General features: G+C 40.3%; 1 protein-coding gene across 2 annotated transcripts in view; it reads right to left on the bottom strand.

Moving 5' to 3' along the window:
* Positions 1 to 2,758, bottom strand: part of ajap1 (adherens junctions associated protein 1) — a 63,132-nt gene extending 60,374 nt beyond the window's left edge. Inside the window, exons 1-2 of one of the 2 annotated variants that reach the window (XM_026153619.1) lie at positions 2,081 to 2,758; positions 1,777 to 1,898 (exon numbers count right to left, since the gene is read on the bottom strand). In XM_026153619.1, coding sequence (XP_026009404.1) covers positions 1,777 to 1,805 — 29 coding nt within the window. In that variant the 5' untranslated portion in view covers positions 1,806 to 1,898; positions 2,081 to 2,758. Of the gene's footprint in view, positions 1 to 1,776 lie in introns of both variants that reach the window. The other variant, XM_026153618.1, reaches the window with a different exon arrangement.
* Positions 2,759 to 13,774: the final 11,016 nt, after the last annotated feature.

Below are 13,774 nucleotides of genomic sequence, written 5' to 3'. Positions count from 1 at the left end.
TACGCCCACATATTTACTTTCTGTAGGTGGTTTGTTCTTTGTCTCTTCCAACAGGTACAGTGGCTTTCTCTGTACACATTCAGTTCATCCATCCTTTTTTTTTTTTCAAACAAAGGAAAGTAAATATTTTCACCACCCATACTGCAGGGAAGGAAATCACTCCAGTAAAAGCCCCGCCACCAACTGCTGCCATCAATGTCTGATAATCAGCGACAGCATTGCAAAACTTTAGACTGTGGCGGGGTTTCTCGTGCACAGAGTAACCGTGGGCACCTCATGAAGATGCTTCGGCTACAGCTACTGAACTACCGAGAGCATTTTAATATTCTTTAACGAGTTTTGATAATTGGGGTTTAACTTAAAGGAAAATGGACAGATCTCTGTCACATAAACAACTTTATTGCCTTTAATGCATGTGCACAGATTCCTGTGTGCACAATAACTTCTGCGCCCTGAAAAGGCCCAAGCCAGTAAAAATACCTGACTACAAAACAGGGTACATTACTGCTAATAACAAGCGACTTCAGTCCATAACAGCGGCTGCAGATCGTCCAATGTCCCATTTGGACATTCCAGTTTGTGTGAGCAAGTGACAAGGAAATTCCCGATGATGGAAATTGGTTTCTCTGTGCCCCTTGCCGATCCATCTAAAGGCATGGCATTTCATTTCATCATCTCGCACAACTGCACTGTCTAAGACGTGCATTGCCATTACCCTGCGAGGTCAGCCCTAAAGATGTACAGCGTGTGTCATGCATAACAAATGTACGGCTGCAACTGGGCAGGAATATGAGCTGCCGGTGGGAATGGGATCCAGCAGGTGGCAAGAAAACAGACTTGGTCTCATTTTGCAGTGTGTCATTACCTATAAACCCACTTTGGGGCAAATGAATGATCTCACTTAGGGCTTTTGTTTGGACTTCCTCACTCATCAGTTGAAGTCTGAAGCCTACTTTCTATATCTTCACTTTAGGGATGTAGTTCTATCATATCTATCATTTAAAAAAAACTATTTCTCAGGCAAAAAGACTTTAATATAGCCTAAAAAGATAAGGGATGTGTTGTTCAGTGTGATCAAGCTGACCCCTGCGCACAGATATTTTGTATGCCATCCTCTCCTTGTGCTTGGATACGCACTCATCAGAACACCAAGTGCTTTAATATTTTGGGGTCAAAGCTTCTCAGTTTTATTTATTTCATCATTTTACCTTCACTTTATGCCAACGAATTGCACGTGGAGCTCACCTGGACGCGTTTATTCTCACAAGTGGGGAGGAATTGACAGACCTAACCTTGAGACTGTGCACGCGCACGCGCGCGTGTGTCTACACACGTGTCGCTTTGAGCACGCGTCTGTTATCTGCGAATGTATGTGCGTCGCTTGCGCCGTACTGTTGGCGACCCCCAGCGTACAGGATGTGAAATTTTCCAATTATTTTCTTCCTTAAAATTTTTTTTAAAAATCACACAACATATCTATAGAAAGCCTGTACCCGGATATTCTTTATTACCAACACTAAAGCAGCTAATATGTGTATAACTCTAACACAGCGGCAGCCACAGCCTCGCGCTTTTCACAGTCCAATTGATCTATGTTATTCGTTCATCAATTCCAGCAGACTCTAATAACTTGCAGTGGCGTAGATTTAAAAGAAAAAATTGAGACACGCTGTTGAAGAGAAATTACAATGCACAATCACAGTCTACATTTCCCCCCTTAATCATTCAAGAATTTAAGTACAAAGTAATTACTGAACAAAATAATTTGTGCCTTACCTGCGCGCGACACTCCGTTTTATCCACATTTTTTTCTCTCTCTCTCTCGACTGTCGAAAACCGACTCAGTCCTCCAGGTATCCTCCCATTTGGATGGGTTTTTCCACCAAAGTCGGCAATTGCTGATGAGAAGAAAGCACTCAAGTTACGGACCTTACTCCAGCTGTCAACGCAAACATCATTTAAGCCATATCCTTCTACGTTGCGCACATCAAATTCCTCCCAAAAAAAAGGACAGGGGGGGGAAAAGGAGGAAAAAAACACTGCCGAAAAAAACAAACAAAAAAAATTCCACTAAAAATACCAGAACAATTGTCGGGTCTCTTTGAAGTTGTCCGTCAGTTCTTCTGTTGGCGATGATTTGCTCTCCCTGCTCACCAGCCGAGAGGAGAGAGAGGGGGTAGGCGCGTGCAGGCGGACAGGTGAGCGGGAAACCGAAAGAGGTACCCTCAAACTTTGCCTTCACGCAAATCGTTCATTTTTCAGTCGCCCCAGCAGAAAAGGCAAAGATGCAAGATGCCGAGAGCCGAAATCGGGGCATGCAGTTGGCATCCTCATTGCTGAAATGACGCCGTCACTTCTCCTACATTGCTGAACGGCAGATGAACGTCCAAAAAAGAAAATTGGAAAAAAAAATGGGGGGCGGAAAATGAGAATGTTCAGTTCTCTGAAGCAGGGAGGATTCAAGTCACCAGAGGCAGGGGATCTTCATTATCTGTTGACATCTCTGTAGAGGGGGGTGGTTGAGAGGTTAGATAAAGTAAAATAAATGAAAGTAAAATGAAATAAGGTGCAACTGAAAAGAAAAAGGAAGAGGGGAAGCGGCGGAGGAAAATCCTGGAGGCTGAGGGTTGTTTCAGAGGAGTTGGAGAGAGTGGCTGTGAGGGCTTGTCATTACAGCGGAGAGGAGACCGGCACGTCTCCTCCTGCTGCTCCTCTTCTCTCAGACTGACGAACGATCTGCCTGCTGAGCCCCACGCTGCCGTGACGTCACTTTAAAGCCAAATATGTCATGTGCTGGAGTGTCTCACGTCATATGGGTGCACATTCATGACTGCAAGACTGGGTATGACAAATCCAGTAGAGTACAGAAGTGTGCAGAGCTGCACACTATGGTTGGAAGACCATATAACAGTGAGACCATTACGTATCTGCACTTTTGTAGCCAGCTAAGGGAATTGCCAAATAACCTTGTAGCCTGTAAGATAGCATATCATAAAATAATTTATATTTTATATGATATGAGACACATAAAATAGAAACGACCCAGTTCATTTAGCCTGGGTGTTGCTATGTTCTGCCAGGCAGATCGACAACACTGCTCAATATCAGCTTGCTCACAAACTGCTTGTTATTCTTGTTATTTCTTTTTTTAAGCCATAGACTGTATATAAAAGATGGACACAACAAGGACATCAATAAGCATAAATGCGTCTGGCTGCAAAAGGAGGTTGTCAAAATCATCCTCTCTCCTCTAATCTTCCTCCTATACTACTGATCAGAATTTAATCAAACTTACACAATGATTATCTAATGAGTAGCCATCTGAATTGTCAAGGTCAAAATCATATTTATTGTTTTATGGGCAATTTTACAAGACTTGCTACTCCCTTCAGAATAGATTTTACTCTGAAAAGAGATTTTATTGAAACTTATACACGATGATTGCCTAATGGGTCTTCACCCCAACTGTGTTCGTGTTCAATGTCGCATTTGTTGTTTTTTTATAGCAATAACCTGTGAATTGTGATGGAGCGGGATTGCTGATTTAATCACATATACTCTTCAGCATCTGGTTTCAAAAAGCTGAAATAGATGGCATCACAGTAACTAGATACATTTTTTATATACAGTCTTTCGTTGAAGCCGCAAAACTTGTTGTTCAGTTTAGATAAGAAGTTGTTTTTTTCTTATTTGCTTTATAAATTTTTGAAGCAATATTTTTGGATTAAAAAATCTCTGGGAAATAAATAAAAATGATTAATAAATATGTAGCCAATCAATGACACAGTCTACTACAGCACATGTAAGGTATAATACAACAATACATTGACCTGTGGCTGAAGACATTTTATGCATGTCTAACACAGTGTGATAATAAATTAGCCAAGGTAATATTGGCCTATATGATACATACTGCAATTGTATTACAGGGTCTATTGCTGAACTGGCTCTAGACTCTGCGAATGCTCTAATGATCCAGTCCAACCACAAAGGAGTGCCCGGAAAATTAAAAAGAGTCCCTTTTTTTGTTCAAAAGTCCAATTCTGAAGCAACAGCCCAATATGAAACATTAACATTTTAACCAGAGGCACGGACAAGCCCATTTGTGAAGTAATCAAAAAATGGAAAATTGAAGTTTCAAACCTTTTTCATTTGATTTATTTTGATGGTGTAAATTGACCAAAGAACTGGAACGAATAATGGAACAAATAATGGAATGAATGAATAATGGAACCACTTTCTTACTTTTGTAAGAAAGTGGTATTAAGCAAACTAGAACTTGCCTGACTGAAATACGTTTTTATACCATTATTCATAATTTGTATTCCACCTCCCATCCTTTTTCAGTTTGGTGTTGGCTCATACTTCCTATATTCCTTGGTACAGGTGTCATGATCCAGAATGTGTAGTTCCTGTTGATGCCACTAGGACATGGTCCTTCACCAGAGAACCAGTTTCTGTTTATGGAAAGCATGGCAACAGCAGGCAATGAGCAGGAATTATTTCACTGTATGCCAAAGAAGTAAGACTTTAAGGGTCCCCTACTCTGTAACTCGTGAGTAGAGTTACAGTTAAGTCTGTAACACTTTAACTGTTTTAAAAGGCTCAAAAGAGACAGAAAAAAGACACATTTCTGTATTCTGTTAGATCAGTTTGTCATTAGAAATGTGGGATCTCATCCATCATTCAATGTAATCAAATTGATTATCATGTGTTTTTCACCTGTGATTGATGTTGTCAGTGCTTTTCACACTCCCTGCCCCACAAGTCAAAAAGGTCCATAGTGTACAATACACAGTATAAACAGAGATAGCTACAATGAGATGTCAGATATCAGGAAGTGCTCTGAACATCAGGATCAATCACATCACCTGAGCTTTGGAATAGCTCCACAATCTGAGGTTAAATGTTCTTTCCTTGTAACATTTGCTAGCTGAGTGCTGAAGCTAAAGCGACAGGTATTCTCTAGTGAGGGGCTTATATCTACCATCGTTCCCATATGACACGAATGCAGCATTAAACTGTCAACCTGGGGGCTTTTTGCACACCTGTACTACAAGATATCAGCGGTAGGCAAAATCCAATTTCATTAGAATCATTGTGCTCATGTGACCGCACAGCGAGATAGGTGAAAATATTACCCATGACAAGACCAGCTCTTGCGTGAGAGAAAGAGGGGATGTGCCGGCCTTTCTTGTACACCTCGGGGTCAACGTGTCAAACTGGTGAACGCATCACACCTGTTTTTTAGCCTTTGCAGCCGCTCTAGAATTTCCTGGAAAAGAAGAAAAAAGCATGTATAGCCATTGTATTTACTGAATTTAAATTTGCTTTTCACTCCAATTCTCAGTGTCTAAACCCGAGGCCGACTTTGCCTCTGGCGTGCCTGTCTGGGGTTGCCTTGATCAGCATCTAGTCATGAAGAAAGTCACTCATCTCCCAATCAGAACTGCAGCTGTTTCAGAACAGTGACTGCTCTATACGCGAAGATGCGACTTTCCTCCCCCACTAATTGTTGCTATAAAGCACACTTCTGTCAAATACCCTCATTACTCCATTACTGTGTATACGTACGTACTGATCCAAGTGGGTATCTCTGTCTGAGGAAGCGGTCCGTGGCTCCGCAGCAGATGGAAGCTGTCATCACTCTTTTTCTCTCTGTCACTTCCTCCATCTCATCCCTTCTCATTCACACTCCATATCCCACACTCGCTGTTTCTGCATGCCGTCTTCCTCCCTTTCCCGTTTGTGTGCGCACTCGCACGTGCCTTTGCCTTTGTTACTTCATGCGAGCAGCATATGTGCAGTAAAGTGTTAACGGGCTTATTTTGCCTCCGAGATAAGAGTCACAGGTTGTCATATATAAGGCTGCGGGTGGCTTGGGCTCACATGGACCTAAACGCAGCATACTAAACATCTGTTGTGTAAGCCATTAACACCCCGCCAAGAGAGTGCGAATTAAAAGGAAGAGGGATTTGGGTATTGCTGTGTGTCTGCTAAGCTGGACTGAGTCACTCTGAACAGCAGTTGTGGGTACAGTTAAGTGTGCAAGGGTGAAATTGATGCTGCAGAAGTTTAAAGCTGTGGTGTTGCTGGGGGTACACGGAGAGAACATACAGTCTCTCCCTGAGGAAGAGGCCATTTATATCTCTTGTGTCTTCTCTCTCCTGTGCCCCCCCCCATACCTTTCTGCGGGTATTTCCGACTCATGTCTCTGATCTGTTACTGGCCTCAGCAACCTGGTGAGTATTTGTTGTTTGTTGCTTCTCAGTGCTCTTCTTTGCGCTCTTCACTCTTCCCTCACCCCAACCGGTTGAGGCAGATGGCCGCCCTCCCCGAGTCTGATTCTGCCTGAGGTTTCTTCCTGTTAAAAGGGAGTTGTTGTTTTTTTTACTCCCTACTGCTGCCAAGTCCTTGCTCAAAGGGAATTGTTTGGTTTCTCTCTATAATATTGTGAAGGCTTGTCCTTACTGTGCAAAGCGCCTTGAGACGACTTGAGCCAGATCTGTTGTGATTTGGTGCTATACAAATAAAACTGAATTGAACTGCCCAAGGCTTTAATCTAAAGTGAAATCTTAAGAGGTTTATACAAACGGCCACAAGCACAGATGTTTAAGAGAATACGAAAAGAGCTTGTAAGCACACAGATGGATTTGGTTTTCCAGTGAACGATAATAATTATGTACAGTTTATTTATAATGTATTAGTTAACTCGCTCTGTCTTTAATAGAAGTTTCCTGTGACTGGAAGCAGAAGCGGAAAGCGCACAGAGGCTCACAAAGTGAAGTAGACCTATTGTGCTGTCTCCGTATTTTTATTCTTGGACTCCACTGGAATAATTTTACATGACTCATAGTTCAAACTAATCCTCATTTATCTTACGCCGGGTGCTCAGTTAATACCCTGTCTGAAACAAGTGTCTCAATTTAAAGCTACAGTCTCTGTAGGCTTTCTTCTGATTGGTTGCCCCTCACTTGTTTTTTCACAAACTGAATCTGGTGCTGCAGGGGACGGCGTCCTCTACTTTCCAAACTGTAAACTTACTAAAAGAAAAAAACAAATCCAAGTATGAAGCAGAGCTCACAAACATCAGTTTACAAAGATTAAAGCAAGACAACCGTCTTCGGTAAACGTTACACTTATTTCACTTATTTCACTTATTTCTCACAATGAGCTTTTCAAAAATGAGTTGTATGAAACTGTGTCTGTATACAGGATGTAAATATACTATTAAAGGATGCACATGCAGGGAAATGTGATGAAACTCCTTCTGCTATGAGGAAACATGAAATAGTCAGTAAAATGCTATTCGGCTCTGGCTAAAAGACTCTGTTCCACAAGTTAGTCAAATTAAAAGCTTAACTATATTGTAAGTGTGCACACTTTTCTTCCTTCCTTAAACAGGGAAATATTCATCATTCAGTCATCATTAGTCATTTTGGTTTGATTATCAGTACAAAGCAAACATTTCAGCGATATGTTAATTACAGCTCGTATCTCTGATGCTCCACCACTGCCCCTTAAATCAGGAAGTCAAATAACTTTAACTCTCCCTCACAAATCGAAACCCCTATCCAGAGTCCCAAAACCTGCTGAGTAATCTGTTTCAGAGCTTGACCACATGGAGCAAATCCCCTCTCATCAGCATGAGTTATTGTGAGTGACTGTCAGCCAGTAAACTTTACTAGTTTTTGTTGCTTACCGTCTTGACTTTTTTGTTTCCGTTCTCTTTTTTGAGCTACAGATGGGAAAGGTAGACAAGACATTTTTTTATTTAATTAGCTGCTCTTCAATGTTTGCATTTATTAGAGTTATTGTTGGAAGCACTAAGGAAAAAAGAAAGAGTTTCCAAGTTGCTTTAACATTACTGCATTATGTTATTTCAGTGTAAACATATAGAGATTTTTGGTCCTGTTTTTATATAACTTTGCTTGATCTGACCTGGTGTCACAGTCCCTGAAAATTCATCACAGCACTTGCTCTGAGTGATGCTGGAAAGATCCTCCTGACCCTTTCATGTAGTTACCACTGCAATACATCTTCAGTTGCATACACCAGCCACACTGGGTGTTCGAGCCTTTGATTACATGACATCCTCGGGCAAGGCAGGTCCGCCACGTGCTTATGTCGGTGACAGTGTCAAGTTCCTTAATTGCCTTCTGATGGGTCTGTCCTCTGATGTGGACTTCCTTCAGCAGTCTTCTAGTTAGCCTCTCCAGCTAACGTCCACTGGCCACACCTTCACCTTCCAGCCCCACACCTTCGCCACAGCTGCCAAGTGTGCATATAATAGTTCCCTTGATATTCCTCATGGAGGACCTCCTCCCATGGGGCTGTCGGCTCAACAGTGAGGACATGCTGCCTTGGGCCAAAGGATCAGATCCAGGCACAAGTTGATGATTGCGATTTTGATTGGGAATATGAGTCTTCAGTGGTGCTCTAACGCTGAGGCCAAGCACCAAGCAACCTGTCCATCTGTCCATTTTCTTCCACTTATCAGGCTCAAGGTTGCAAGGGGGCTAGAGCCCATTCCAGCTGCCATAGGGTGAGAAGTGGGTTACATCCTGGACATCCGGTCAGTCACAGGGCTTAAACAGAGCGCCCGTAAACCAACTACTCACTATCGCATTCATGCCTACAACCAATTTAGAATAATCAGTGAACCTAACCCATTCATGTGGGACTCTGGAAGGAAGCCAGAGTACTTGGAGGGAACCCAAGAATGGGGAAAACATGCAAACGCCACACAGAAAGGCCCCAGACCTCTTGGGTGTGAGGCAACAGTGCTAGCAACTGAACCACCATGCTAATGTTAGTGTGGCTGTATAGCTGTATAATACAGAGGTTTGGGGTTTTTTTTAAATCAAGAATAAAACCTTTTCACATTTCACGTGGGACTATGTTCGTGGACAGAGGTTATATCACTGAGTTACACAGAAGACTGAGAAGATAACACATTTTTATCAAGCAAAATTATAAGGTATCTGTCCCAACATTCCTAATGTTAAAAGAAGAGACTAGTCACCAACTTTTCATTTATGTATTTCTTTATTCATTGCATCTTCAAAGCCACATTTAACTAAGCATCAATCCCTTTCATCAATATCAAAGTGCTCATGTTTTAAATAGGGAATCACAGACAGATCCAATTACATTTCTAATCATTTACATTTGAAATGTTCATATTATATGTAACTCCTTTTAAAAATGTGATCTAATAATCTAACAGTTTGATATATAAATCAAGTTTTCACCTTTTTGTTGCAGCTGAAAATTATTCAAGAAAGAAAATCAAGTTAAAAACATCTGTATGAAACAACTATAAATGTATAATACCCCACAAATCCTGGCACAACACTCTAAATTATTCTTCCATTGTATGACAGAAAGTTATGAATCAAAGAGTGAAAAAAATTTCATCTCAGGTTCTCCTGTCAACGTCTTTGCTAGTGGGAATTTCAAACTGAAATCACAAGCACAGATAAAATATATTGCAAGTGCTGCAACATAGGCACTTTTTACTTTCCTCTTCATGCTACTAGTAGGCAAAGTAGTGCCAATCAGAATCAGCCGGCAGACATGTCTCCCAGAATAGCCCAAAAGACTGTGAGGAAAAGAGTTACTATCAGGGGAGTCTCTGGATTTCTTCAAGCAACTTTTTACATCACAAAGGTTGTACTGGCTTCTTTTAATCGCAAAATGCTGTGTAAGCTATGATATTGGTGTAGATATACTTTTCCTATGTTACAACTTTAATTATGTCCAGTGTTCTGAATAAAAGGTGCACTCGGGAGTGAAAATTGTTCTTTAAATGTTGCCAAAATACATCAAGACAAAGAGATGACCTTTGAAGGTTTACATTTAATGTTTTATTTTATTATCATTATTATTATTATTTTGTAGATGGCAGTACACTGAGTGGCTGAGTTGCCCACCTTCAGTTCTCAGGGATGGAGGACATGCAGAGCTGAACCCACATTAATGTGTTGTCTCCTTACTCTGATAAGCTGTACACACATCCACAATCTACTCTTTAGCATGTCAACCATACATCTAACAATCACAGCATCTCGTGGGTCAAATATGTGCAGGCTCGACTGAGACTAAAGCTGATGTTACTATGGCAACATCATTTGGATGAACATTTTAGTGGCAGCTGGGATTAACAGTCTAACTTACCAGAGATCATATTTTTGTGCTGACAAATAAGAAACAATGCCAAATAAAAAGAACATTTTTTAAATGCTGCTTGTTATTCTTTAACATTAGTCTGTAAATCTATAAATAGACTGGTTGTTAAAGGGCAGCAATATAGTCCTGCTTCTCCTCAGCTCTTAGGCATTAACTCTGAGCCACATGCGGAGTGGCCAAGGAATCCGATTTGGCACTCTGCTATGATTGGATTGGTGGAAACTGTCCACTCCACTTTTTTTTAGTATTCAGTCTGAGACATAAAACATGCAATACTTTAATTAGAATATTTCAATTGAAAGCAGGGGTTGAGTTTTCCTATAAATAACAGAAGGTATTGCCTGGATTATGTAGTGCACACTCACTGGACTGTAAGAGAAGCTAAGTGAAGCTCGCTTACAGTCTACTCAGAAAGACTACTTTATGTTAGATATTTATTGATATATATTGCTCCTTGACTCCAGGCCATCCATAGTTCTCATCCACTTCCTCTTAGAGCACAATTCAACTAAAGGAGACACAACTGATCAATGTACTCTTTGTGTATGGAACATTTGGCATGCTAATGACTAATGAATGAAAAAAACACGTGTTGGGAAGGACAATGAATCAAGCCGTTGTCTTTAATAACTCAAAAAACATTTCGGTTTTTTATTGTGAATTGAATTATCCACACCACATTAAATTAAGTCACAGCACAGAAAACAGAGTGAGGAGGTGTGCTGCATTTCAGTCTTGTCCAGAGGAAAGCAGTGTGAAATTGCCAACACAAAATGCAAAGAAAAGTCATTATCGTCCAAGAAGAGGTGCAAGAAAGCATCTCCTACTTTGAAATTGAGTCATTGATGCCAGAGTAAACAACTGCTAACTGACCAGTCACTTTCTTTTTTGGCACTTTTTAAACTCCCCGATATGAGCTTGATTGATTTTCACATCAAGACACCCAACATGTGACTTCACATTTCAGTTCATCTCCTTGAATTCGTCTTCTATGTCTTCTGACTCTGCCTACATGAAGGGCATGCGTGGGCTGTTAGTGGGGATCAAGCAACATATGTGGGAGGGTTTAATAATACCTTGCAATGTATGTGTTATCCATTACCACATCACAAACTTGTGGCCTCTAAAGGAAGAGCGTTCCTTTGGTGTTTGCTGGATTAGAATTCTGTGCACCCCTTTATGCATTATAAGAACAACATCAGAATAAAATATTTGCATTCAAGGAGTAGTTGATCAAACAATGTACAAGGCAGCTTTGCAACAGCAAACCTATATTTCAGGATTTATGTTGATTATAGTGGCTCTGACGCTGTGCAGTATGACTGTGAACAGCTGGATATACGTCTTTGGCTTTCAAGAGTGAAAGAGAAGCAGTGTTGAGATAGAGTGTCAGCATTTCATCTGCCAAACTTCCTTTGCTTCGTTAAATAATGAACGACTGGCTACAGCTGTGTTATTTAGGAGTTATTTCATGTCAGTGGATAATGTTTGCACTAAAAACAAACTCAGCTGGCTGAGCAGGTCAAGTTATGTAAAAGGCCTTTTACTCACTGGTCTTACACGAGTAACAAAGGGGAGTGAAAGGGACTAAGGGTAGGATGATCAGCAAGCAGCAGCTTCGATATGATGAACACAAATCGCTTAGCCATTGCATAGTTATTTGCTCACTGAGTTTATGCTTATGGGAGATTCGTTTTCCATCCGTGTTTGTCTGCTAGCGCCCCGTGCACACAAATTTTCCCTGGATGTTGTTTTGAACTCATCAACACATGGCCATTCGAAGAGTTATTACCTCCACCAAGGAGGTTACTTTTTTAGTAGTGCCGTCACTCCGTCTGTAAACACGACAGCTCGAAAAGTTTTGAATGAATTCTGATAAAACTTTGTGTGAGTGTAAAGTGGGGTCGTGTTAGCAATCCATTCAAATTTGTTTTACATCCACCAAGATCATTAATGTCAGCTTAACGATTTATTGGTCAAAAAGCCTTATAATGCAAAAACTATGATTCTTACACATGCGGTGTGTAGTGGACACGTAGAAAGCACCATATAAAGATTTAAAATATGTCACACCTCTCATACCAGGTCAATAGAAGGTCTAAGTGATAATAAACTATTTCTCTTACTGCTATAACGTTATACTGATGAGAATAGATAATAGAATATATATTCCTGTATGCTCCTGGCATATAAGGAAGGTATATGGGAATTCTAAATATGACCTCTAACCTTTTCTTGAAGGTCAAATAAGGTCAAACGCTCAAATATCTTTGGCAGTGTTGGGAAAGTTACTTTTAAAATGTATTCCACTACATAATACAGAGTACATGCCCCAAAATGTATTTTGTAACATATTCCGTTACGTTACTCAATGAGAGTAACGTATTCAGAATACTTTGGATTACTTAATATATTATCATGCTTTTTACAACTGCATGAATGTACTATTGCTGTGTGATTTATTACTATTACTGAAGGTTACTCGCCATACCAATACCAACTAGATTTTTAAATCTTAATATAAAATAAGTAACAGTAGGGTGGACATTAGGTAAGGCTGCACTTCTTGCAGCGATCTCGTATGGAAAACTATTCTGCGCGTATATAAAACAGGTCCGCGGCTCCGAACCGTAGTACAGGGACCTCTGGCTAATGCGTCGGGTTCCGTGTTGGGCTCGTAGCTGAAAACTAGCTTTACTTTGTTGTCTGGATCAACTTTGCTAGTGAGAGGCAGAGAGAGGCATTGAAAGGCTGCTTCAACAGAACCTATTGTTTCGGAGGAAAACATGAAGACAGTGTACAGGCGAGTCTTAATAGCTTATATACAACTGGGCTCGTCAGGCACTCTTTTTGGCTGCAGTGGTTATTATTATATTTACATGCTTCATACATGCAATGCATGTAACACTCTGCCTTATTTCCTTCATATTAAATACTTTTTATAATAATACTTTTAAAAAATATTTCTTCACGTCATTATGCGGCCGCAAGTCGAGGTGACATTGCGACACACGCATTAGAGCATCTTAATGCGTGTTTTGTTCAGGTTTCCACCGGCGTGGAATTTTCAGAAGAGGGCATAGCCTAACGTATGAAACAGGAAAAGAAGTGTAATCCATTTATTTCAACAAAGTAACTGTATTCTGAATACCACCTTTTTAAACTGTAACTGAGTACAGTTACTCATATTTTGTATTTTAAATACGTAACGCCGGTACATGTATTAAGTTACTCCCCAACACTGATCTTTTGCCTTAAGAAATGATCCTAAATTTAACTGCCTTTGTTTCTATTGGGAACATTTGGAAAATGATACTGGTATATGGGGTTTTAAATATTGCATTATAGTTCAAATCCAAATATCATGTCACATTTGACCTCTGAGCTCACTTATACGTTTCAGATTAATTTTTTTCTACACTACAAACATCCCACTGTGTGTTTAAAAAGAACTACCGTATATTCTATTCCATTAAAAGTAAATGCTGCCCAGGTCTGCTCATTTTGGACTATTTATTTATCAAATTCGGCAGCCATGTAAAACTGCTGTAGTAGAATAGAATAGAATAGAATTCAACTTTAT

Source organism: Astatotilapia calliptera, chromosome 20, assembly GCF_900246225.1.
Source record: "Astatotilapia calliptera chromosome 20, fAstCal1.2, whole genome shotgun sequence".
Taxonomy (NCBI): Eukaryota; Metazoa; Chordata; class Actinopteri; order Cichliformes; family Cichlidae; genus Astatotilapia; species Astatotilapia calliptera.
This window is presented reverse-complemented; position numbering and strand designations above follow the sequence as displayed.